The following is a 27199-nucleotide window of genomic DNA, read 5'->3' as shown; positions in this document are numbered from 1 at the left end:
GATGGAACGCCTTCCTATGAGGAAAGGCTGAGAGAGTTGGGGTTATTCAGCCTGGAGAAGAGAAGGCTTCGGGGAGACCTTACTGAAGCCTATCAGTACTTAAAGGGGGCTTATAAGAAAGACGGCAGCAAACTTTTTAGCAAGGCCTGTTGCAACAAGACAAGGGGGAATGGTTTTAAACTAAAAAAGCGTAGATTTACACTAGATAGAAGGAAGAAATTTTTTACAATGAGGGTGGAAACCCTGGCACAGGTTGCCCAGAGAGGTGGTAGATGCCCCATCCCTGGAAACACTCAAGGTCAGGTTGGACAGGGCTCTGAGCCACCTGATCCAACTGAAGATGTCCCTGCCCATGGCAGGGGGGTTGGACTAGATGACCTTTAAAGGTCTCTTCCAACCCAAACCATTCTATTCTATGATTCTATGAAATGCAGGAGGAAGACTGCAATTTCTTTTCTTTCTTTTTTTCTTTCTTTTTAAAGTAGTAAACACAGGACCATGTTAAAGAAGGGAAAAAAACAAAGTTAGATGAGTTTAGTCTAGGTACTGATCAAGTTTGAGCTTGGAAAACACGTGAACTTCAGGAGTTTGTCTGCATTAGATATTCAAGGTTTCGGGGTTTAAATTAAAAAACCCACTACAGTGTGGGACCCAAGCATTTTCCTACTGCACATCAAGAAAGGACAATATTAAAGTATCTGTAGTTGCTTGTGAAAATTCATTCCCAACCTTTCTCAACATATATATTTTAAAAAACAGGCACAACTTTTCAGGAACGCTTACAGCAGCTTTAGCAGTTAAAACTCGGAAGGAACAAAGACAGGAAGGGCAAGGGGTCACGTTTCATCAGAATTTGACTAAGCTCCAGCTTAATGTGGGTTGTGCCTGCTGTTTGAACAGCATGGAAAAAACACCATGACAAAAAATTCACAATCTTCAGGAATTTGAAAACACTCCTTGGAACATAACTCTTGCGTACTTCCCTGGGATGGCTCTACTCAAACCGAATCCGAGAGTAGCAGGGGAGAAGGCATCTCTGTAACCAACAGACAGAAAGGACTGCTCTGAAACTGAAATATGCTTCCACTCAAATCAAAAAAAGGGGAAGGAATCCTGATTTTTTTCAGTCTTAAAATGATATAAACAAAAAAAAATCCATCCATACTGCTGTAATTAATAAGCAGGATGGTAACTGTTTTATTTCCAAGTGGGAAGTAAATAGAGATGCGATACAGAACCAACGTATTCCAGACACGTCACCTCAAGCTCACACCAGCTGTGGAAGGATGCCTACAAATGAATGAAAATCTTCTCCGTGTTCCTCTCATCTGACAGCACTATCAGTCAGCTAGTTAGTTTTCTCATTACATTTGCATAAGCACTTTCTTTTAATGAAATTCCTGCACACTAAATGGAAGAAGCTTCCTAATTACACATACTACGTTACAAGATTATTTAGTTTACTATTTACATACCGCTGAAAGCATTTCCTTATTTTTATGATGTTCCAGCAGCAAAAAGAATATTTTTAAGGAGTTTTTACCAAGTATTGCTTCTGAACAAGTATCTCTCACTTTTATCCCCCTCAATACCTCCAAATTTTGATAATGCTTTTGAACCAGGAGCTCGTGAAAAGAAGGAAGAAAGCCTACCCCACTTACAGACCACCAGTGAAAGGCAGCAGCAGCTATATTCAAGGACAGAGCTCCACCAACAGCTCTTGCAAAGAATCCTAAAGCCAATTTGTGCTCTGTTAAATATTTCCAAATATCCACACTGCAAAGGAAAAAAAAAACCAGTGTGCACAGACATCATCCAGTTCTCCACACACCTACGTGACACAAAAAGGCATATTATGAATTACGAACTCTGGTAGAAGGAAAGACTGACCCATCGAGGTCTTTAATATGTAGTTAAGATTTCCTGCTTCTTATGGAGTAGACCAACACTGGGTCATTGAGTGAAGGATATCCTTACATATCCATCTCCCACTTTCACATTTTTTAGAATTATTTTTAGCTTGATCGATATTTTAAAGAACAGGATACAATGCACACAGAGCTCAATCTATAGCCTTTGAAAAAAAATCTACACCCTGAAAAAACCTGCAGTCTGACGTACATATTTTCTATCCTCAGTTCACTTAAATTCACCCATGCACATGACTCTAAAGACAGTTATTAATGGAAAAATCTCAGTTACAGAAGTAGTTCAAATATGAGAATTATTTTCTACATTATTCTGTCCACATTTTATGTGTATGCTACTATTCTGTCTCACTTCATTTATTTTATTACTTGTTTATACAGTATAGCTTAACAGGAGTCTCAATGTTTATTTTTTTGCTAGTGTGACGATCTCAGTATATTCCTAGTCTTTAGAAAAGTCCACGTCACGGTTAAGAATAACAGTTTTGAAAGACTGTGCACTGTGAGTTATTCTGGAGTAAGTTACTGTCAAAGTAAGCAATATTAAACAAGTTAAACTTCAGTCCTTTAATCCAATTCAAGCCAGAATTATGCCGGTTTATATGAATTAATATGTTTATATACTGATGTAAGTACATACTTAGACATATACACTAAGTAAAACCCATAACTCAGATCCTCATGGACTCTGGATGCCTGGGACGGTGCTAGATGCTGTATTCCCAGGTGATGAGAGCTGAGGCACATGAAGAACGATGCAGATCACACACGTGTGCCTTCCTGCACGTACCTGTAAACCAACAATATCTGATGGCTGAACTCACAGTACAAAAAATTCTTTCTGTTCAAAAAGAAAGTGAACATAATGGACTTCTGCACTTACTTAAAAACAGCTGGAAAAGTCTGTAGCTCATTATGAAGTGTGCAATACCGATATGTAACCATTAAAAAAACACTATGAATTTTGGTTTGAGACTGCTAGAATTCATAGGCTGTGCTTTTGAGCCACTGCTGCTAAATGATCTTGCAAACATATTCCTCCTTTCCACAGATCTCTCTTAACCCACCACTTTTGGACTTCTGTCTATAACACACACATACACTGTCAGTGTGATATTTCAGCATTGACAGTTCCAGTATTATCCCTCCACTATCGCTACAAAAAGAATATGCGCTGTGGGGTCTGAAGGTGCTTATAGCCTTCATGATGACTTTTTGAAGCTGCTGGTTTGAAGGGACTAGTTACCTTTATTTGTTTCAGAAACTATTGCTGAGAAAATAAACGCACTTACCAATTATAAATTAATCACCTTGTAGCAACTGGATAATGTTTAAGATGAAGAATCAGTCTTTGTGTATATATCACATTAACTATGCACTAAGGAACTGAGAGACAGATTGTCCACCTGTGGTAAAATCTATAGCATCACTTATGCTTATTTAGCATAAGGTTTTTACAGAATTAAGAGAAGCATATTATTTAAGTTTTCATCCTTCACTCAAAATAAAGTGATTTAGATTTGTTTTCTCAGGAAATAATACCCTCATGTTTTCCAGAGAGTCAGCTTGCCTTCATTTGGCATTCATTTGATATTTGTGAAACACTATTATAATGAAGTTATGATAATTTTCCAGATTCAATCTTACTTCAAAAGAAGAGTACCAGACAACAAAGTATTTTGTCTCAGTATTTGGCAGGCAGAAATATTTGCTAACTGCATTTTGAACGGAAATCCCCTTATGACTCTTTTCTCTCTTTTCCACATCGGTACAACTGCTCAGGTCACAGCCACCCTGAAAGGCATCCATGCCGCACAGCACTGCGAGGGTACCAGAATTTGGGGTAACTGTTAGACCCCACGAGCTGGAGCGCCAGCACACAGCGCTGTAACACTGCACCCTCTTCTGGCCAGTAACACCCCTTCTGCCTCCCGGGGCTGGAACTGGGGGCCTTCCAAAACGGAGAGCAGCGGCACAAACCCCGGCTAGCAGCACTAGAAGCAGAAGTGGCCATCGCCCCGGTCTTCGCTGGCCCTCCGTTTCCAGAGGAAAACACACAACCTGTGAACCGCCTGCAGTGCAGGCACAAATTTATGCCGAGTTAAATGTCTAAGCTCAAATTCTGTGCAGTGGCAGAGCAGAAAGGCAAAGTCTGAATATCTCAGCAGCCCTCAACGCATGCCTCCTCCAGCAGCTCGAGACTCGGATTACTTGCTGCTGCCTCACCCTCCTCTGGGCCAGCACAGCCCTCGTGCCACGCACACAACATACGGGGTGCTAGAACAAGACCTGAAACAATTGGATTTTTATGATAATTTTACTTGAATCCTGTAATACCTCTGGGATGCCACCAAGCAAAGACACAAATGCACACAGAAATACTGCCGGGCAGGCATCTGTGCTGCAGTCAGCAGGTGGCACCAGGGACCCACCTGCAGCACCTAGGCTGGAACCTCCGCGCTTTTTCAACCTCCACTTCAGGAAAGCCCAGTCTGTATCAACCAGTGAAACAGGTTTACAGTCGCCGGTGAGGAACCATGAGCTATTGTATACCACTTTTTGAAGAACAGAATCAACCTGGAAATATTGCAGGCAAATCAACTAAAAATAGCAAGTAGGAGATAAGGGAGCACTTCTTTCCAGAATTCTTTCCCTTTCAAAGACCTCTTGCCAAAAAGTTAATCAGCTTTTAGCATTTCCCCACAGCCCCATAGGGCTATAAATGCTCGAGAGCATCAGCAGCAATAGCCTTTCTTATCTGTCTGCTTCCTGTAACCACTTTGAAGAGTGGTTTTTCTCCAGCTTCATTTGATTATAGCTAGTTTGGGCATCACTTTGAACAACACAGAAGACCTCTTCATACAGAAATTAAAGTCTCTTTACATCTACATCTTGCAAGAAAATTATATAACAAACTTATATCTGCTATTCTATTTTTGTGTGCTTTTATACAGGTCACATAATAAATCAGTCTTGACTTGTAATACAGACGTATTAATCTCCTCCACTGTCAACAAGCCTTGAAACATCTGACCACAAAGTCTTACTTCAATTTAGTTTACAAAAAAGAGAATCATCCAATTTATAGTTATATGCAAGAAAAAAACCACTGGAGGAACCAAAGGTTGTCAGTTATGACTGAAGAATAAGGTGACTATACACAAAATTCTGTCTAACATAACATTTTGAATAGTTAACACATGTAGTAATACAATACCAGAGCCAAGAGATAACAAATGAAGTCATCAGAAGCAGACTCGAAACAAAGGGAGATTAGCCATGCACAGTCTGTCAAGGTGGCTGTGGAATGCATAGCATTCATAGTGTCTTTCCTATGGCAAAAGCCTACATGGGTTCAAAAAGCAATCAGCTATAAACGCTTGGAACAAAAATGCATTAAATTTCTTATTCCTAGCTTAGGAATTCCCTCAGCTGCAAATCCCTAGAGATAGGACTGGATCATGGAGAAGTATCCCTGTACACACCTACACTCCTCCACGGGCACTCACGAGGAGCCTAGCGCGTGAGTACGGGTGGGGGGCAGCAGTACCCTGCACTTGGGGAAATCGCAGGGAGCAGGGGAAGAACCAGGCACGCTACCCGTAGGATCAAGGTGTGTCTCCTGTTCAGGGGCACCTAAGAGCGACACGGTGGCCCAGGGCTTTAGGCTTGGTATCTTAGAGGGACAAGCCACTGAAGCAGACGGACATTTGGTAACAGCCATACTGGATCATAAAAGGTAAGATAAGTCACAGAGACGCATGGCAAAGATCTAATATGCTTTGAAGTGCTGGAGCAAGGCAGGGGGGAACATAGGCGAGTGTGTAAGGCACACATTTTCTATCTTTATAGCTGCAGCTAGTTACCTTTTAAACTCATCATGATAAAATTCAGATTTGCACGTCACCATCTCACTGGCTTGACTGTCATCACGACTCCTGACCCCGCCAAACACATAAAGCTCAGAGGCAACTCCACAGGCCACTGCCCCAAATCTGAGAATCCAAATGAGAAAAAAAAAAAATAAATGCAACATAACAAAACCATTTCATATATGCTTCTGAACTTTCTCCTTTTTTTTCCACTTTTTTTTATTTATCTACACAACCCCCCTTATATGTTCAACAAGATTAGATGAGTCATGAATATGAATTGTAAGCACTTAATTCAGACCGTGTAAAAGAACAAAACAGTAAAGTATTTGTCTCTGCTCAAAATCTAAAGTTCCAGCTGAACTACAATTTCTGGTTTTCATTTTGCATCAGGGTAGTATTAATTGTAACATCAGGGGTGTATTTCTACAAAATTCATATTTATTGCTTGGATGCTTATCTTTACTCGGCCACATGTTAACTACAGGCCACCATGGTTCAGAAAGACATGGTGAAACTCATAGGGCCTCTGACAGCCATCTTCAGGGATTCATCAGAGAAAGGACAACTTCCTCTCATCAGAGTGTTAAAAAAGGTTGTACACAGCAATCTAGCTCCCCCCTTCCATTTTCACTCACCTTCTCTCTTTCAGAGGACAGATTGCTGTCCACTGCTGAGTCCTAGGGTCGTAACACTCAACAGATTCAAAGAGTTTTCCGTAGGAGCCTCCACCCATTGCATAGATTTTCTTCTTCATAGCTGCATAGCAGCCAATCTTGTGGAAAAAAGAAAAAGTACATCTAAAATTACACACAAATTCACAGTATCGAGAGCTCAAAACTAACTGTATACACATACACACACGTATGTATTTGGGCTGCCTGTACCGCATGTCAAACAATGCTGTGCATAAAAATTCTCAGCCACAGTTTTGTTTTGGTATATAAATAAAGAAGCTGCTCTCCCTCACTTCATTTTGAGACTATTTGTTACAGCTTCTACTTGAAGCAACAGGTTGAAAAGAAAAATATATATGTTGGCATTAACTATTTAGCAATAAGTAATGCGATAACATATGATGTTGTTCTTACCTTTCTAACCATGGTCAAGTCTGGCTGCTTGGTCCAGGTCCGGCTATAAATATCATAGCTCTCCATAGAAGTTAGCTCCCTTTCACCGTCCTCACCTCCCAGAATATACAGAATTCCATCAATCTCTACCACACCAAAATTATGTCGTGCCTAAGGAATATCAATAAAATCAACATTGTAAAACATAACTGTCACTGTGAATAAATCAATACAATCTTTTTTCAGCATATCTGCCTGCAAAGTGATATTGGTATTATGCCTGGTTTTTGTTTTGTTTTGAAATTGTAAAGTCCTAAACTCCAGAATAAGATTATTGATTTATTCAACTAAACAAAACAAAGGGTATTCAAAAAAGACAGAGCAGCAAAAGCCAAAGAGACCGCACAGAAATCTAAGAACAGAGCTTGGCCGTATTTCAGTTTGCACAGTGGTGGTCTCCACAATGGAGCTGTTGCTTTCAGGTCTCTACAGCAGCAAAACTCGCACCCATTATCTGTGAAAAGGCAGGTCTTCTATTTCGTACGTAGGAGCTCAGCTACCCTCAGTCTCACAGTAAACAGGAAACACAATGTATCGTAAAGCCTTACTCATAGTAAGCAGGAAACTTAATGCATCGTAACTACAAATGTGGCCAAAACTACAGGCCTTTGCCAACCAGAGACTGTAATGAGGAAGACCCTGTGGCAAACAACTATTTCTTAATAAACACCCAACGCTGATTTAAGAAGATAAAAACACAGCTGTATTAAGGATATATGTTTACAAACAATAAACTGTTAGTTTTTGATGGAATGCAAATATGAAGAAGGAAGCATTCACTGAAACCAAACCTAAATATGTCTTTGCAAGCCAAATTCTGCATGTTGGCCAGTCCTCTCTCCATCTTTTCTGCACAGTCTGATCCCTTTGTCCATTTAAGAGTTCTCTGGTTTTAGAAGGCCAGTGTACACAGAACATTAAGTACACTACGTGATTGATTCATTATGAAATTCCTGAAATTTTGTAGTTCATCTTTATAGCTAGCTCTTCACTAACTGCTTAGTTGTTGCAGATCCGGCAGTCAGTATCAGACCACAAGCGTAACAACAGGATATAAACAGAAGTCAGTCTGTAGCATGATTTTGAATGTGTAAGATGCAAGCGACTGGAGATTCAGAATAAAATTTTGCAGAAGAAAAGCAACATTTTGCCAAAGTAAAAACTTAAATCCCAACAGTTAGATAGTGATCTTGCCTCATTCATTGGTGGTAAGGAACTCCATGAATTGGTATCTGGATCATATTTCTCTCCAGAGCTTAGCGTTCCCTTGTTTTCATCCTGACCACCAAGCACAAATAAAAATCCTTCTGTAAAACAAAATGTAACATGATCTTAAAAACAGGACTCACACCTGTACACTGAGCAAGACAACGCGACTGGCGAGCTGTATCCTGGAATTCCCTAAGAGATTCAGACCAGTCACAGGTCAAACTCTGGACTGGGGAGGGTAAAGCACATACTTATATCTGGACTCAAGCCTACCCCTGCAGATACTCTTCAACATATTCAGTGATGCAGCAACTAGAATTTACTTGAAACATGAAATACTCCTAGAGAGACACATGTAGCAGATTCCCACAAAATGTTGTGGGAATAGTTTTAAGACACTCAGATGACAGGGATTTTCACAGAATCAAGTAATGTTTTGGACAGACAAAGGGGAAGCATGAAATAACCCCAGTGCAGTCAATCTTAAAGAAAAAATACTATTATAAGCTGTATCTCAGATTTTGAGGCACTGGTAAGTTTTCATAATATTGACTTTACAAATACAAAGTTCCCCTTTACCTGCTGACAATACTCCATGATTGATCCTTGGAATACTCATAGGAGCAAGTTCAATCCAGAGCTGTCTATTGGGATCATAAAGAGGACACATACACCGCATCACTGAGGTTGGTTTCCGTGATCTGAACACAGGGTGGGGAGGGAACAAACAAAAACAGAAAGACAAGACAGAGTTTTACGAGTTCACTGTTAACAACCTGTGTCCGAAACTTGCTTGTTCATGATTTAATATATATTCATAAAGCCTGGCACTTCCCTGATAAGGAGAAGACCCCCAAAGCAAATATGGGTAAATTTATTTTTGTACAGACTGGAGACATAAAAAGCAATGCACTTCATATAGTACTGTATCTGCCTGTAACGTTTTTTATGAAGGAACTTTGAACAAACTAAAAAGAACTGATAGAGAGTATTAGTAATGTCTGAGTAAAGCGATCCACAAACTGACGTGCAAAATGTTATTTGAGTATTTTATTACACTTCTACGAAGAGCAAACATCTAAGTGCTAAACTTACTTAAACAGGACAAAACCCTCCCCTCTACTGTGAGGGGTATTCAAGAAAAGGAAGGGATTATTGTGTGGAACAGGAATTTTCACCTGGCTTCTCAGATGCACCAATAATGACTTTTTTTGGAACCACAGCTATTATAAACAAAACAGTTAAAGCACACGATCATTATTTTTAAGATTTATTAGAGATGCTTTTCAGATCATTAGAAAAGTGTTTCTCCAATGTTTTGGCTTATTTTGAGTAAAGTCTATTCATTTAAAAAAAAAACCAGCCAACACTTACTGAACAAACAACATGTCCTACTATAAGTCTACTACATATTGAATGTCAGAAAATTATCACAAAATATGTATTGCTGAATCATTCACAAAGGTATTTTTTAAGTCTGACCGACTTAAAAACAAACTCAAATGATAGAGTAATAAGCCCTTCAGGTGCACATATTGTCTCCACACGGTGTTTTCAGAGGTGCCATGAATGGTAGACACTTGTATTTTTACCAGCTGTGACGACCGGTGGTGCCACTTCATACTTACACTCGTTCTTCTCCACCAACAGTCACTATACACTCCGAGTAGCCCCGGGGCTTGAAGGAGGCCAGCATCGCCTCTCCCTGCTGGGGCGGCGTGAGGGGAATATTGTTGCACTCTTTGACGATCTCCCGTACCAGTGGTTCGCTCATCATCTGCTCACGTAAATACGCTGCATCTAAGCCCGAAACCCACACTGCTGACATGACATCCTTCATGTGAACCTACAGAAAGAGAGAAATGCCAGAAAATCCCCCCAAACTTTACAGAACAGCATCAAGGCACTCGTGCATACAGATGCTTCTGTATTTATCAAAAACTTAAGAGTATTTTTGATATTTGGAAGTAATAACAAAATCTACAACACAATGCTATTAAGAAAATGCATCAAATCTTCAAAGTTTCATTACAAACGTGCTACTTGCTTTCTCTCTACAAAAACAAGATTATATCATCAAATGCCAAAAAGGTACTTTTTTTCTTAACGCCTATTAAATAATACAGAGAGCAGATCGGCTCATCATCAACACAGCTTTCACCCTTTTACTGCAAACCTGCCGTCTGCGTTTCAGGCAGAATTCAACTGATTCTGTAAGTGCAAGAGTAGCCCTGAAAGAAATGTATCTATTTTAAGTTCCCACCGACTAGAATAAACACACCAATTTGGGCCACGTTCAAAATATAAACATTTGGATGTCCTGACCTTTCTCGATTCTGAATCATGAGAAATCCACCTAATCACCGCTTCAAAGACGTATCTTTCGTTTCCAACATTGAGCTTTTCCATCGACAGCACTTCTTTCAGTTTTTGAGGAGTCAGTTCCAAGAATTCCTCTGTGCTGCTGACATCGCGAAAGTGAGTTTCCAGATACTCTGAGGCAAGGTAGTGAACATGATGCAAACAATAGTGCAGTGCAAAGTCCCGAATACCAATACAGTTCTCAGCAGCTATGCAACCTTCTAAAAACTCACAGCAGAGAGTTTTTAAGTCTGTAAGCAGCAGGAGATCAGCTGCCTGTACCACATCTTGGATAGTTTCTTCATTTAGCCTGATCTGCAAGAATTAATTTAGAAGTTATAGCTACCATCACTCATTTGTTTCATGACATGTCCGCATTCATTACACTCATTCTCAGTGGCTGAAAAATGGAGTATTAACGCCAGTGTAAAAACTAGAAGAAAATGATATGACTACTACACGTTTATAAATTAACACAGGGAGGGAAAGGTATCTGCTTGACAGAAGGTGCCAAGCAGAATTTCGCGCCTGAAGTAACCATAAAATTGCTCATCTAATCTGGGAACCTAAAATGAATTTTGCTGCAATAAATAAATAATTTTTTAAAATGCATATCCAGGAGAGAATTTCAAGCCACATCTGCCTTTTCTTTTTCTGCTGAAAGTTAAACTCGTTCAGCAATCTCAGTCTGGTTCCGAATAAACCGGACACACCAACTTGAATTCTTGCTAAGGCCACCGGCACAAAGATCTGCAGGGGCACGCTGTCAGCTACAGCAGGCTGGAGAGGTGGGGTGAGGGTCAGTAAGGGAGGATGCCTCGCGTACCGTAATGTTCAGTGATGGGGTCTCAATCTCTATTGCTATCAAACCAGTTCTCTTCTACAGCTGTCAAAGACTGCATGTTTTAAAGCAGGTTACTGAAGGTAGCCACAAATTTTAATACAAGCGTTTGACATTGACTCTTTCGGAGTCCTCCCCCACTGCACGAGAAGAGCAGAGACAACTCCAGCAGAGCATATTGCCTCTACTTCACATGCACAGCCCCAGTGTGATACATCACTTTGCGGAAGTTTTGCCACAAAGCTTTAAACCTCGATAGGTTTATCTTTCAGGATAGCCGTGTTAAAACCCAAGTTATTTTGCCAAATAGTTCAATTTCTGCCTAGTTTTTTTTAATACCATACCTGCCCACTGAAGATGTAATCTAGTATCTCTTTCATGATATCAACAGATATCCCTTCAAGTTCAATCTTGTACGTTGAGCCATCGTCCTTTGGAGGATTATAATTCAATTTTGTTCTAAGAGAGAAGAAAAGAAAAAGAAAAGCTCACGACCTGGGCATTGCTTGCTCTCAGTTTTCTGAAGAAACAAACGCTAGCTATGGATCACTTGAGCTATAACAGATGTTAAAACCTTACAATATGATGTGAAAATTCTCTCTCTTGAATGAGCATGAAAAGGATGTATGTAAGGTCTCTAATATTGCTCATCACATTACCAAACTGAACAAATACGTTAGCCTTGCAAACTACCCATGGCATCAAAGAGCCAAAGTAATTTTTTCTCAGCTCATTCATCACAAGCATTCAAAAACTTCACTCAGAACTTCAAACAGAACAGCAGCTCTGCTGACAGATGAAACACAAGAATTTGCTTTGATAAAGGTGGAAAAAAAACCCAAAACAAAACAAGAAACACTTTACAAGCAAAAAAAATAATTACAGTGGGCAGATGTGATCAGAGTATACTGGCAGCACAAATATTTGGATTGCATTACCATTTTGTGTAGTTTATGATGTTATCAGCCTAATGCTATGCCTGGCTGTAACCAAACTGTGCACTCACAGTTGTAGGAAACAGCCCATGTGCTGCTCAGCCGAGCTTTAAATACTCATCTACATCAGTGGACGCTTCACTTATGAGCAATGTCTTTAAAAATACCAGGAACAGTTTGATGTGCCTTTGAACAGCATGGAGGGGGACTGGGGGAAACGATGAGGAAATAATAATAATACAGCAGACAGCTTTGCTTTCCATCATCTGTTAGTGCAAACACTTCTTCCAGGAAAGACAACTTTAAGTGTTCAAAAGGGAGCAGTGTCCGCCAGTCCAATGAAAACAGCCACAAGAGCTAAAAGAGAATTTTGAACATCTTTTTTCCACACTTTAGGCAACAAAGAATGCATTATATAAAGACCAGAAAACTTGTTTCACTACCTCTGTGTATATATAGATATCTACAACTGTATCACAGCGCATTAAAATAAAAGCCTTAAAAACATTTTTATATTCATTTGAATATATTCTTAGATATAATTAGTTTCTTAATGTGAAAAGCTGTGGCTTTGCTAAGCTGAAAGTGTCCAGTTTGCCACAGTCTTCCGCTATCCACACTCATGCTAAGTAAACACATAAATAGGACTTAGCTAAGGGCAGATTCTGCTTCACTTACTCATATCAGAATAAATTAGTTTCTCACAAAATAAGATACAACTCACATCGAATATAACCCTAGTCTATAAGGAGCTATTTTGAAGTGTGAATAAGGATGGTAATTTTAGCCCTGAACTTAATCATATTTGTGGTCTTGTTTTCACAACGCTTTTGTATGCTGCAAGACCCATTGCCAGCAAGCAGAACGGGCAGATGTCTGGGAGATAACGCTACTCTGATGCATACGCACGACTGTACGAGGTCTGAAGCTAAACTCCTTCATTCTGTGTTTGTACAGCACCTAACACAAGTTATAATACAAATAACAACAACAACAATATAATACGGGTTAGGAAATGGTTTATTTACTTCCTAACACTTGGAAGGAGATTAGAAAAATTAAGCCTGTTCTCTAAACAGTCTACCTGACTTCCAATAAAGCACGTGCTGCAATAGCAGACACTGATTTGCAACTTGTCAGCTGAAAACTTCTAAACTGAATATACGGCTTAAGCAATCCCATACAATGTGCATCTCAACTCGCGCCATCCTTGCGTGGAACGCGCATTTTTCATGCCTACAACTCCAAATGAACGAAAGAGCATATACATACAGAGTAACACGTGTTTTCAACTCTAACCCAGCATCAAGGCTTCTTTACACACATTTTCAAGCCTATCCAAACTACCGCAATTTTAATTATGCTGACTATGCTCGAGTTTTGGGTTTCTTGGTTTGTAATGAAAGCTGTATCTTGTTTCCTGGGATGAAACTGTGTTTTCTTTTAGTTTAACATCAAGTGTATCAAGGTTTGCAGCGCCTGGCTTCCTTCACCAGAAAAGAGACAGTCAGATGGTATCTGTATTTCATACGAATCAAGAACATATGAGTAGCTGGCATGGTCAAATACACAGCGGTATCTACACAGAACCTGGGTAGTCCAACACATTGTGGGGCTTAAAACAGATGCAAGGCATGTCATAAACATGTTGCATGCCAGCACGAATGGGGAGATTAGGGAAAGGACTAGTGCTACTTATCACTAACCTTCATCTTAGCATCACCCGTACACACCCAAGCTAAATCACCTCTTGCATGGACTTTACACTGACGCCTCCTAGTAACAAGAAAGTGTTGTTCAGAGTTTTTGGGTCTTATCAGGCTAGATGTTCTAATTACTGTGTACTTTCTTAGGCATCAACAGTTGTTAACCTGAAAAGAAACAAACCACCCACTGATGCAAGCCCAAAACACAAACTCAAAGCAGAAAAATAACCTTGAGAACAAACTGATTGATTTCAAAGTTACAGATACTCATATGTGGGTAAATATTCTCCTTATGCAAATGCATCCCAGTTCAGACTAAGCTTTATTTCTGTCATCTGTTCTGAGAAGCAGTAGTTATCCATCTGTCACAACTTCAATTTGTTAGTTAATAAACTACAAGGTTATTTATTTTGGAACAAAGATTTCTGAGCTATGACATAAGAACCATTCCCAAACGGCAGTTGGAGGTACTGGCTGTTGGGAAGAGGGGAGGCAAAAAATCATGCAAGGGCATATTATAACCAGGTTTGGGGCTGGAAAAGTTTAAGATAGAAAATTGTGAGTCTAATGTGGAAAGAAAGCTGAAGGAGGAGAAAAAAGGTAGGAGGTATGTAAGCAGAGGGCAAGGAGCCGTGCCTCCTCTTGCATCACCCAGCATCAGCTGTTACCTGCACCCACACCTCACTAGCGAACAGAGGTCTGGGCACCCTTGTCATAGCACATGCAACAGACAGAAGGAGAACATTTCAACACACGTTTGTTCCCAGTTCAGAAAGACAGAGTGGACGGCACGTTGTGAAATACATAACCCTGGTCCTCTATCAAATTTCACTTTAGAAAAAACGTTTCTAGTTACGCTTAAGCAGAGGTTTTCCAATCTGTCAGCACGCCAGGAAAGAGGATGTTTTCTTACCACCATGCTCTTCCCCATGGTGATTTATTCAGCCTATGACTCGGGTGGCAGAAAACTGGAAGTGGCAATCTGCAACCAAGGTGCAGAGACGTGCCCAGCTGCAGCACGGCTGCTTCTAACACATGCATGTGAGAGCTTCCTACTCCGGACAACATTTCGAATTACTTTAAAAGCACTCTAAGTTGCCAAACCACAGCAGAAAAGGCTGCCTCGGCCTTCCTTAATTCAGATGAAAGACAAGAACATCAAGATTTAGAAGGAAATAAAACCCCCACAGCCAACCAAAAAACCCATTAGCTGGGAGCAGAGCACGGCTGAGACGCATACAGAGCTGGGGGAAACAAAACAAGGCAACTTCGCCATCCTGTTTTCTTAAGTAATGTAATTTTAGCAGCGTGACTCTGTACATATTTTAAAAGGATGTTTTCCATTTTTTAATTAAGATCATCCTTGTAAGTTGAAATTGCTTCCAGTAACATAAATAGTGTTCTATAAATGCATAAAATGTACCCCAACCTCTTGTACCTTGTTAGGAAAACTGCTTGGCACATACTACACCTTGAGCAAGTGGCATAAGAACAAGTGGGTTTATGTTGTGTTTTGATGTTGTGTGTCTGTGTGACAAATTTAGAATCTGCTCTTCCGCATCACTTAAGGAATACAATCCTAATGAGTCATCTCAAATGACACTACATAAGGCAGAATGGGGAAAAAAATTCCAATACCTCTTCTGTATATGTAAGCAACAATATAAGCAAGGTAAATCGTTAAAATGAAAAGAAGGGCTTAAGAACAAATGTTGATATTGCTAGGAGTCACAATTCACATCTACTGGCATAAAACAGATTCAAATAACTCAAAAAAACCCCAACAGGTAAATTTAAGACTGTTCACAGTTCTTGTTAAAATGAAGATGGATCTTCCAACTTACCTCTCATTTTAAAAGAAATTTTAAAACAAAGAAAAACACATAGCCATACTTGCAACCTTACAGCCAAGTCCCTGTGAGAGCACTGTTGTGGGACAGTTAAGATGCACGGGAAGCACATTGAGAAAGGGTCCATGTGTCTGAAAACACGTTCTTCCTACCTTTCACAGGTGACAGTTTACAGGAGGGGGAATAATAATTTTTTAAAAACCCAACCAAACAAAACAACAAACAAAATGAAAACCAAAACAAAGAATTCAGCCACCACCGATAAAGCTTGCTTTCCTGACTCAAACAGAATTCTGTGGGAATATTTTTATCTTTAAAACCTCTGCCTTATTTGTGCACTGTTATGAAAAGACAACCGATGTGTTTCTACAATGGTAACATAAGTTATAAAGAGAACAACAGTCTAACTCTTGGAATGCTTTAATCCTCAGAGTGCTGGCATATTGGTACCTAAGCAGGTAAAGAAAACATCTGTCTGCAAAGATTGTGCCTTTGTAAATGAGAATGCTCTAGACCACATTCACCTCAAGCAGGTTTACGATATTTACAGTGAACAACAATCAAAAAATCTGGGAAACAAAAGACACGCTTTGTTTTTGATGCTTTGCAAAACACAACTTTTACCTGCTCTGCCGTCACCGCACTGCAAACAACGCAGGTCGCTGACCTACTTACACAGCTGGAGCAGGGTGTCAGGAGCAAAACCGCAGGAGGCAAGAGGGAAACACTTGCCTTTTTGAAAGGAGCTGTCTTTCCAAATTAATGATTTTGCCCCGGATTAACCGTAAGAGCTAGTCTACACAAGCTTTGCCAATATTGCCACACTAGCAAACCTTAGTATTAGAGTAGCAAAGCCGTCGTTCCAAACCAGGGAGTAATAACATGGGGTTTTGATGATATATCCTTTACCTGCACCAGTGTTTTGGCCTTCTCCAGAGAGCATTAGCATTTTAAAATGGAGTTATACCTCCAACAAATATTTCCAGCAAAGACATGCACCAAACCTAAAACACGCTCACAGGGATGACTCAGTCCCAAAAATGACAAGCGAGTACTTTGAGATTTTGCATCCGTAAGGAGAAAACTTAAAAACTCTGCTTTTGATGCAAACAAACGGTCAATTTAGTCTCCTCCTGATCTGGGCTTCCTTACGTAGGTTCGAGTCTTTTGAGTACGAGCTTTCCATGTTAAATCTAATTAAGTCCTACTTAGGATTGACCATTTTAATGGTGAAGTTTTTTCATTTGTCTGCCTTTATCCCTGCAACATTTTCTCCCATGAAAGCTGGTGTTTGTGCATGCAAAAAACCTTAATAATCCCATTATTAAACAGGTCAGACACAAAACCATGATGCAGCAGTTCACTCCACCCACTGCCATCCTCCAAAAAGATATTTTACAACCAAATCAGAAGGTTTTCTTTGAGGTCGCACCCTGGCCTTTAGCAGCACACATAAAAGACAGTCTTCACCACACCCTGCAAAAGGTGCCAGCTCTCAGAGGATTTTGGCTATGCCTCTCGTATGCCTCTCTTCTTAAGATTATCTGTAACTGCAACTTCAGGTCTCAAGGCAAAGTAGTCCACCTAACAGCTCAGCACAAAAACCTGCAGAAGTTGCTTTGCTTGGTTTAAGAGAAACAACAACTAGGAATAACTTCATTTTTTTCATCTGTTGGAAAGTTTAAGTCAGGCAAAAACGTAAGGCTTTCCCCCCGCCATGAGAAAGAGAACAAAGCAATTCCTTCAGCAGCGGCACAGGGGACGTGTACAGGGCTCATGGGCTTCGCTCAGCGAAGAGCTTGTTTACCCCGAAAATCTGAAGTTACTCTGACTACACTGAGCTCATCCAGATCTAGATTGTAATCTAAATTGGAAATCTACCCTCAACCAGCACGTCTTGCCTAAACACGCGAGTTAGCCCTAAGTAGACAGAACACACACTTGACGAACACAGTCCCCCAAGAACGGACTCTTGGAGCTTCTCAGCAGCAGCTGCCATTTCATTTTACTTTGGGGTTTTTTTAGCCAACTGGGAAAACAACCAACCAACTGTACCAGCTGAGCGTACAAACAAGTCAATCACAAGCAATGCAGAGGAGCTGGCTGTTGGGCACCGACGGTTCGTGCCGTGCACCTCGTACGCGGCATGAAGCGCCGCTCGCCTCATCTACGCGTGTAGCCGAGTAGACCTGGTTCAGCAGTTGGCTGTTCAGCTCTTCTCACGTGAAGCACAGATCTATGATGCACCTCCTTGTATTAGAAATACTCGCCACTGGGTTTAGAAAGGTGGGTTTGGGTTTTTTTCTTTCTTTGTTTTTAAAAGGTGGGGAAAAAATATCTAATCCCTGTTCCTCAATGGGCAGCAGGCTGGCTCGCATGGGACACTCATCAAAGCATCTCCTTAAGTAACTCAATCTGTATCATATTTATGCCATTTTTGTGCTACACGTGACACTGAAGTTCACTCACTAAACAGGCGATTCATGAGATTTCCAGACCACATCAGCTGAAAATTTAGTGTTACACCTATTAGGTAGAAACTTGGAAGTAGGACTTCCTCGGAAAAGCAGAGGATGACATTTCTGGAACACAGTTTTAAACCAAGAAATTAACTGTATCTTACTTGAAAATAGGTCTTCTTTCAAATTAACTGTTTTTAAACTTGTTAAAAATGCTTTTTTAGAAGGAACAAGTACAGTACCATACCCATGCTGTTAAACTTACCACTAAATATATTTAAGAAATGCAATTCTGTGTAGTGTGTCTCTAATAATCCAGACATTCCTGTGACTTACTAAAATAATATTTGGAAAACACCAATGAACCTGCTGAGTAAACTTGGTTTAATCAGGTTTTTATACCTCATTTACCCTTATAGCACATGGGAGAAATAAACATCAGAGTCAGAGAAAGATTTTTATAATCGCTGGTCAGTATGAAGCTGAATGGACAAAATTACAAGCGCATGAGTAGTATCGTGGGACAGCTGGGAGATGTGACAAGCACTGCGTTTCTTTGGGAATCCAACGGAGGAAGGCACCAGAACTCCGGACACACCGGGAGCTAAAAAATGGAGATATGCAAGACTATCACGGAAAGTGATGACACAGCCAAGAGGAAAAAGGAACAAGGAGTGCGGATTTCACCAGCACAAGAAGGAAGAGCCAAGAGTCTGCAATTCAGAGTACTAACCGTGTCCACAAAGAGCAACAAGAGCTGCACTAGGCAGCTTAAAGTCGTTCAGGAGATGTAAACCAACGTGCCTGAGGACATAAACCAGCCACTAACTACATGGTATTAAGAACGTATTTCCTTGATAGGCAACAAGCAATTTCGGAGCTGTCCATAAAAGTGGGGGTTTTTTTGTTTTCTTGGAAATATTAAGCAGTGGCATAGATATAATACGGGAGACAAACAGGAGACTGCAGACTCCCCTGTGTATAGGTAACGCTACACTGGTACTCAATACCAGGACAGAGAGAAAGCTTTGTACAATACATGAAATAAGAGGCCTGAACAGAGTGTGAAGAAACAAATTCTTTAAAACCATTAGTTACTTTTCATATTTGTCAGTCCACGCGAGGAGGAAGTTCCTTTTGTAACTGCAGCTGAGACCAATGCAAACAAAACAGGTTAAAAAAAAAAACACCACAAATCAAGAAGTCCAGACTCATCAACTCCAGATCTTTCTCCAGACACATGAGCGCCTTCAGAACAGCTCTGCTCCAGCCACAAAACACGTTTTAAAGCGTGCAAGAAAAATTATTAATAAAAAAGTTCTTTTAATAATAAAAGTTTTGCCAAACAAGGCAATTAATGCAGGTGTAAAGGCAACCTACAGAGTATAAATTACCCAGCCACCCCAAGCAGCTCCATCCTGCCACACCTCCTTCCACCCCAACTCGCCTCTTACATCAGGCACGCAGATGAACTGCGCACCTTCAGATACAAAGAAAGGCCAAGAAATTTCATCTCAAGTTCTCCTGCGGAAACAAGATGCTCTGATTTCCAGTTCTCCCTTTGCCTGACGTGTAGGAGCAGCCCAACTGTATTTTCTTACTATTTTGAGCTGGGTGAGAGCCTTATGGCTTCCTCCCTTCAGGCCATCTTTAGGGGCTTGTTGGAACAGGAATATAATTAACAACTCCCCATTCAAGCCTGGTATAGCGATTTTTAAATCCCTTTTTAAACCATAAGCTTTTAACATACCTTTATCACTGTTGCCCCTCAACTACTTATCCAAACATAACGTGCATTTAGGCACTTCTCCCGAGTTATGCCAGGCAGAGAGTTTCTGGACAAGCCAACTATTTTGATTGCTTCTCAAAGTTAGAGAGACTTTACAACTCAGTTATCACTAAAACATCACAGGTGACAGTTTAGTTTCATTTAAAAAAAAAAAAACCACAAAACAAAACTATGCCTAATTTAAAAAACAGCTTTAAAAGTCTGGAAGCGAACTGTGACCTGATTTGTTCCTGACTTCCTGCTGCCAGGGCAGCCTGTAAAGTTCCGAGGAGACTGCCAGAAACAAACTTCTCCTACGAAACCTTGAAGACGACATGGCTTTAGATCCCTCCTTGATAAAGCAGTTACCACAGCGCTGTCCTGCACACCCGGTGAAGAGGGAACAAGACCTGGCACGAGCACAGCGCGATTCGGCTAAACCAGAACTTGAGAGCGCAAGGTCTTGACAACCAAACACCTCCCAGCTCCAGCAGTGGTTTGTATTCGTGACTTCAGTACTAGTCCCAACTAGAAAAAGTTTTGAAACGCTATAAAAGCTCTCTATAAATGTCAATAAAACCCAAACCGGTATCAGGAAATAAGCAGCAGAAGCTATTGGCACGCAGTGGCTTCTACCTCGCCTTGCTCTACAATATTGATTGTTTAACAAGTGCGAGAAAAACTGCCAAGTCGCACCTTTGCAGCGCGCTGCAGAACGGACGGCCCGTCCCACTTTTCATACCAGCACCTAGGGACGCTCACAGACACGCTTACACAAGGACGGTGTCTCAGCAGACTGCCTCACGGTTTCACGACAACTCAAAACGCTCCAAGCGCCAGCCCGCAGAGGAAAGGACAGGAGTTCAGTGACCGGGGACACGTCCCACCACATCTCTGTGTCCTACTCAGCACTGGCAGAGAGGTTACAGTTTCGTGGCTGTGCAAGGGTCCTACAAGGTCTGCAATGTTTTAGGGATGTCAGAAAGTTGAACAGCACAAGTGAGAAGATGCAAATGCTGTCAGGTTGTTTCTGACCAAAACCAATTTACAAGAAGCACAGCTGTTTACAAGTAACTGGAAAATAACATGAACTTAATTTTACATTTTTATTTTTGTTTAGCTATATTATGCTCATCTGGAAAAAGATGAAAATATGATTACTAGTCCATTACTAAGCTAGAATAGCCTTAGAACAGTATAGAATACATACAGTATAGAATACATCTGTAATCTGTTCACACAGATGTGTGAAAACCAAAGACAAAACTTGCTGAGACAACAAAAATGTGTTAATTTAATTTCTAATACAGCAGCACAATCCCTGCGTAACAACATTAAGTTCATCTAAGAATTGGAGCTTAAATATCCTCTTTGTTAAGGTAGCTCCCGCATGCTCCCTGCGATACAGGCAAACAGACAGTAAGCTAGCAAAATATTAGGAGTTGCATGTTTCAGCTGGCCAGGAACAGCTCATGCCAGACAGTGACGGATCTGTTCGGATGAGAACATCTGCTGCTGCTGTTGAGGATACCAGGAATACTTGGACCAAATCTATCCTACAGAAGGTTTGCGGATATATGCTATAACTTAGGCCAAACTTACTAGTGCAAGCATGGTTTATTCTGGTAAAAGCACTCTTACGCCACCAGACATTACACTAGGCTCACAAACTAAATAAATTAAACCCGGGCAATAGAATTGTACCTACATTAGGCTAATTGCCAGGACAAAAAGTGCCAAAAAAAAAGCTAAAACGCTAAAGTGCAGGCTTCTGGCTGATTTGTTACAGAAGAGAAAATTAAGAGCTAACCTGGCTCAAATTTAACTTCTCTGGGATGCACAGCAACATCACTTTGAGCCAAACCACACTTTGTCCTATGGCAGTCTCTTCCTGAGGAATCCTCCTTTTCTCAGGCTCAGGAACATACCACAAGATGTTAGAGATATGCAGGAAGACTTCTGTGTTTTGTAAATGACAGGATTTGCTCCAGGGGCACACAGAGGGATTAGATTAACCTGTACATATAAGGCAATTCTCTAGGAATTCACACAACCACCCCAGACCTCACTGCCCTCGGAGAGCTACAAGCAACTTGGCATTAAGCAGTTGAGGCAAGACCTCAAGAATCAAACTACCACAAAAATTAAGAGTCTTACTGGTCCCACAGACTGAAAGTTTATTCATGAAACAGGCATTTATTTTTTTTCTGTGCTTGCAGAAGCTAGTCTATGGACAAGAAAGGCAGATGGGACCCGCAACACCAGTAACACTTCCACGTGTTTCTGTATCCCCTTCACGTCTTTCGACCTCTCCCCGCTGAAGCTGCCATTTTTGAGCTGCATGGATAATCCCGTTGCCAAATAACTAGAGGGAAGGCACATCACTATAATTTACAAGTGTCCTACTCATAAGCAGTCAGCCAAACAGCTTCCATGCAAAACTAAAAAGCAGGTAACGCTCCTCTCTGTGGCTGCACAAATCCTTCAGCACACACAGACTCTGCTCACACCCAACCGCCCCCTCAGAAAGTCCATGCCTACTTATTTTCCTACTCACACCCTAAACTAAGCATTCATGCAAACCCTACACAGCTTCTGAACTCGCCTACCGACTTGCCCACAGCCACAATACATAATGACACAGCCAGATACAGAAAACACCACGCCAACTCATACTTCCACTTCTTCACTGCCGAGTATAAGTTTCACATATCTACTGATTCTTCCTCCAAGTTTTACTTCTGAAATTAGTTAATGGATTTTTCTGAGCTTTATCTTGGAATTTTTCAAATGAGAGAGACCCAAATCAATTGGCATCTGGAGAGTGTAACAGCCTCTGGTACCAGAGCACGCTTTGGAATCATCTACCCGTAAAATACAAGGACATAAAATTCTTGAGTCTCCTGCAATAACTCTTTATATAGAAACCTAAACCAATCATTTTATTTTGAGTGTTGGTTTTTCAAATAAACAGGACATGCATAGACTAGGTGCAGACTGGAGATTAATCTTATCTCCAAAAAGAGCCACTGAAACATTACTTTTGGCTGGAAACGTAATGCTCCATCATTGGCAACCTACCTGACCAATTCTACCCAATGTGAAGACCAGCTGGACTAAGAGATAGATCCTGGAGTGATAAAAAGAAAAGAGACAGGCAGCAGGTAAAAATTAGGCTCTGCAAAGGTAGGAAGTACAAATGTGTTTCTTAATGTGCCATACAAGAGCTAGGTACGTGTATTTTTGGTTCTCTACATCTTGCAAGCCCGAGGAGAAAAGGTGAGTAAGCTTAAAAAAAACCAAAAAACTTAATCATATTTATATATTAATGCATGTAACCTACTTTCACACATAGTTAATGAGTCCCTTCATAGGATTTGAACCTGAACAATTTTGAGATTAAAAAAACACAACTCTAATGACTACAAGTTCTGATGCTAATGTAGTTATGTCTGCCGCTCTAACTCCTCACCCACGCTTAACTCATGTTTCCCCAGTACATTTTTCAGAGATTAACAAAATGCAATATTTAAAGATTAAATTCTGTGAAAAGATACTTCTCCATAGAATAATTTACAATATCTTTTAATTAAGCAGTCTTTTTCACAGTAAAAAATTGCACATTTCCTGTAAACTAATCTCACTGTTACATTAGAACAGCAGTTTTTCCAAGAATATGACCTCTTCCCACCTAGAGCAACCCTTCTGACCCTTAATTTCAGATATGGCATAGTCATCTAAAACATGATGACCAACAACCTAAAAAGCATTCATGCGTTTTGAAGAGTATTGGATCAATGGCTCATTTCAATTTCACGTCTTTGATTTGTCTTTCACCACAGTTTTCCAAAACTGTTTCTCAAGACAAGCAGTGAAAAAAATTCTTAGTAGTACATAGGCTCCATGGTGCCTTTTTTGCAAATTCTTGCTGATCTTCCTTCTCTGTAAACTTTATTTCTTTTTATATCTCAGCTCTGCTAGCTCAACCGGTGCAAGAGAACTGTTTCTTTAAGTCTGCCCACGATCAACACCCATTTAAAAGTTAATCACCAACTTCATATTCTATTTATTTTTAGTTTATTTTTGTACTTGAGAATGTCAAAGTTCTACTACAATGGTCACCCAAAATACCACATTGCCTAAGAGCAGATAATAATACGACACTGAAGCGTTTTTCTGGAGAGCAGCATACAGACTCCCCATCCTCACCTAGCGGAAATACGCAGATTTTGTGACAACTTCACAGGAAGCTACAACTGGAAGGAATGCCCAACCATTACAAACAGTCTGCTACGGACTTACAATAATCCTGCATTTACATGATACTGAAGGGTCTGTTCCTACTGTACAGACTAAGACAAAACTAATGTCTTTATTACCTGCAAATGATAGGACTTAAAAATAAAAACCGGAATTAACCGCTTGTATGTTTCGTTTACCCTCTCTGACACGCAGATATGTACTATAAAAAAATCTTATGGCGGGTATATTCTTTTTACTCGACATCATTGGACTCATCACCACTGAGTGCAATGGAGGTGCTCAAACTGCTGTCAATGGCTGCAGCAGGACCTTTTATGAAATGGGCTTCACTGAAAACATAGTCCAGGACAAACTGTTTGCCGGGCCACCTCAGAAACCATGACTGTGCTAATACAGCTCGTCCTCCCCAGCACTCACTGTCAAACTGCACAGTTCTGACTGCACACGCTGCTGACACCCACAGCCAGGAGCAGCCAGCTCTCCTGGCATGGCCGGGCTTTGATACCTCTGGCAATTTCCGAGATATGTTCTTAGATATTGTACAGGCACAAGGGAACAAGAGATGGGGAGACAAACCAGTATTTTTTTTAATTTAAAAGCTGACGTATGTCAGAATCCATAACCACCACCTGGAGCCCTGTCTTGCTAAAAGACATTAAGAAGGAAAAAAACGATCCTGAAGTGCTGACTCGGTGCAGCCGACGGTCGCAAACCCCAGCATCTACAAGGCCAGCAGCAGGTACACCGCATCGGTGTGCGGCTCCGACAGCGTCGCGCAGAGGCACCGCCGCTGCCTGCGGGATGCTGCCCCTCGGCCGAACACCTCCCTTGCAATCCTCAGAAGTTTATTTTTTCTGGGTCGCTTGTTCACGCCAGCCACTTGGTAGCACTTAAGTTGTTCGGGGCATTTTTTTTCCAGTGGGTTAAACAGCCTTTCGAACCTGAAAAAAGCAGCAGCTCAATGCAGAGAACTCGACCGCTCCTACGGAGGGGCTGGGGTCCGCGGGGGGAGCGCACGGTGGCACCGGTCGGAGGGAGGAAGCCGGCCGAGCCCCTGCTTCCAAGCCCGGGGCCGGCGGCGCAGCCCCGGGGAGGGCAGGCCCGCTCCGCCCCGGCCCGCCGCCGGCAGACGCCCCCTCCGCCGGCCTCCCCTGACTCTTTCGTCCTTAGAAGACGCCAAGCCCGCTCCTTATGTAACCGTAACGGCCCGCAACGGCCACCCCGGCCGCCCCCCCGGGGAGCGCGGCTTCCCGCCGAGTCGCCGCCCGTGGGGCTGCGGGCCCGCTCCCGGCCCCGGCGGCCTCCCCGGGGGGCTGCGGGCCGCGCCGCCGCCCCGGCCGTACCTGATGTAGGGGCTGGCGGCCGCCAGGATGTTCTTCTGCACCGGGATCTCCTCCCCCTCCAGCACCAGGTGCGCGTCGCAGAAGCGGCTCTCCTCGCGGAAGGAGCTGAGGGCCCGCAGCAGCCGCGCCGGGTGCTGCGGGTCCGACACGGCGCTCGGCCCCGACATGCTGCCGGGCCCCGCCGAGCCGCGCCGAGCCGCGCCGAGCCGGGCCGGCCGCCTCAGTCACTGCCCTCACACCATGGCTGCCAGCCCGCCGCTGACATCATCTCCCTGCGCCGCCCCGCCCGGCCGCCGGCCTGCCCCTGCGGGGCGGGAGCGGGGGCGGCCCCGGCTACCCCCGGGCAGCGCGGGCGGCCTGACTCACCCGGCCCGGCCCGGCCCCTCTCCCAGGCGCCCGCCGGGGCAGGAGGGGGGCGGCGGGGCAGGGCAGGGCAGGGCAGGGCGGGTGCCCACTGTGCCTGCGGACCGGGGACCCTGAACTCAGCATCGCCCGCGAAATTATCTTCCCCCCACACCCTTGGCTTTAAAATGGGACTAAAACCAGCCTTTTATTTATTTTTTTTCCCTTACATGAGCTGGAGGTGAAGATGATAGGCGTTAGCATGAGAAAAAGTGAGAGAATGAGAATTAAATACAGTGAGACTCGTTTCGATAGCGCCGCTTTCCATAGCTGCCAGCTGGAAATACGCCCTTTTCAGGCAAAAAGATTTTCTTCAGGACTGTTCACAAGGTTTTAGGCCATATATTTAACGTGCTTAATTGCACATTAAGAGATGACTTGATTCCACCTGCTGCTGCATTCTTTGACAGCATCCAGTATTTAAGTAATGAAACTCTTTGCACCGAGTGAAGTGTTTCAAAAACTGTGATCTGCTTTACTGACAATTCAGTCGATGCTGCTCACCGTGAGCCCCTGCTCTGACAGTCAAAGAAGACCTGGATTTCCTGGCCTGTGAGACGCCCAAAAGGGCATCACGCTTTCTGTTTCTCCATTGGGAAAATAAAATTTTCAGAGGGCCTGATCTAGAAAAGCTGTGGTGGGTCACATGCTTTTATTATTTGCATTTCTTTAAATCAGTGATGTCAAAAATACCTATCCTGTCCACCTATGTGGACAACTTAAAATTTTATTTCATAATTCATCCTAATCCGTTTTGATGGTGTCTCCAAATCATTTTACCACTAGGAAAAACAATAAAGGTATCTGAAAATGTCCCCATAGGAGAGAGAAATGAATGACTTTACAAAGGCGACGTTGTCCTTTCCAAGCTAGGCACAATGCTCTTCTGTTCTCCAGATGGGGATGTCAGCTGGGACATCGGCACATGTAGACCCCAGCAGTCAAAGCGCTGCACCAAGCGCCTGCTGTGAAGAGTGTGAACAGCCCCGTCTAAGCCAGTGTCTACAGCTCGACCCTTGCCTAAGCGCTTGCTGACTGGAGAGGGGTCAGAAGGAGGAGTACCTGCTCTAGGTTTGTTGCCCAGCTTTGAACAAGAGTTTTAGAAGCAGAGGATGTGTTTCACGTCCTGGTA

At 42.1% G+C, this 27199-nt stretch overlaps 1 protein-coding gene across 5 annotated transcripts in view; it reads right to left on the bottom strand.

Annotated features, from left to right (window-relative positions):
* The window catches only part of GAN (gigaxonin), a 45842-nt gene extending 19908 nt beyond the window's left edge, over positions 1-25934 (bottom strand). For 2 of the 5 annotated variants that reach the window (XR_012675423.1, XM_075161481.1), the window contains exons 1-9: positions 25666-25933; positions 11686-11800; positions 10465-10815; positions 9768-9985; positions 8719-8840; positions 8125-8237; positions 6892-7041; positions 6439-6575; positions 5795-5923 (exon numbers count right to left, since the gene is read on the bottom strand). Coding sequence is in view for 4 of the 5 variants with exons in the window: in XM_075161481.1 (XP_075017582.1) it covers positions 5795-5923; positions 6439-6575; positions 6892-7041; positions 8125-8237; positions 8719-8840; positions 9768-9985; positions 10465-10815; positions 11686-11800; positions 25666-25832 (1502 nt within the window). In the remaining variant the exon portion in view is untranslated. Of the gene's footprint in view, positions 2719-5794; positions 5924-6438; positions 6576-6891; positions 7042-8124; positions 8238-8718; positions 8841-9767; positions 9986-10464; positions 10816-11685; positions 11801-23140; positions 23914-25665 lie in introns of those variants that run through there. The other 3 variants (XM_075161484.1, XM_075161482.1, XM_075161483.1) reach the window with 3 other exon arrangements.
* Between the last annotated feature and the right edge of the window lie 1265 nt (positions 25935-27199).

Source organism: Calonectris borealis, chromosome 12, assembly GCF_964195595.1.
Source record: "Calonectris borealis chromosome 12, bCalBor7.hap1.2, whole genome shotgun sequence".
Taxonomy (NCBI): domain Eukaryota; kingdom Metazoa; phylum Chordata; class Aves; order Procellariiformes; family Procellariidae; genus Calonectris; species Calonectris borealis.
This window is presented reverse-complemented; position numbering and strand designations above follow the sequence as displayed.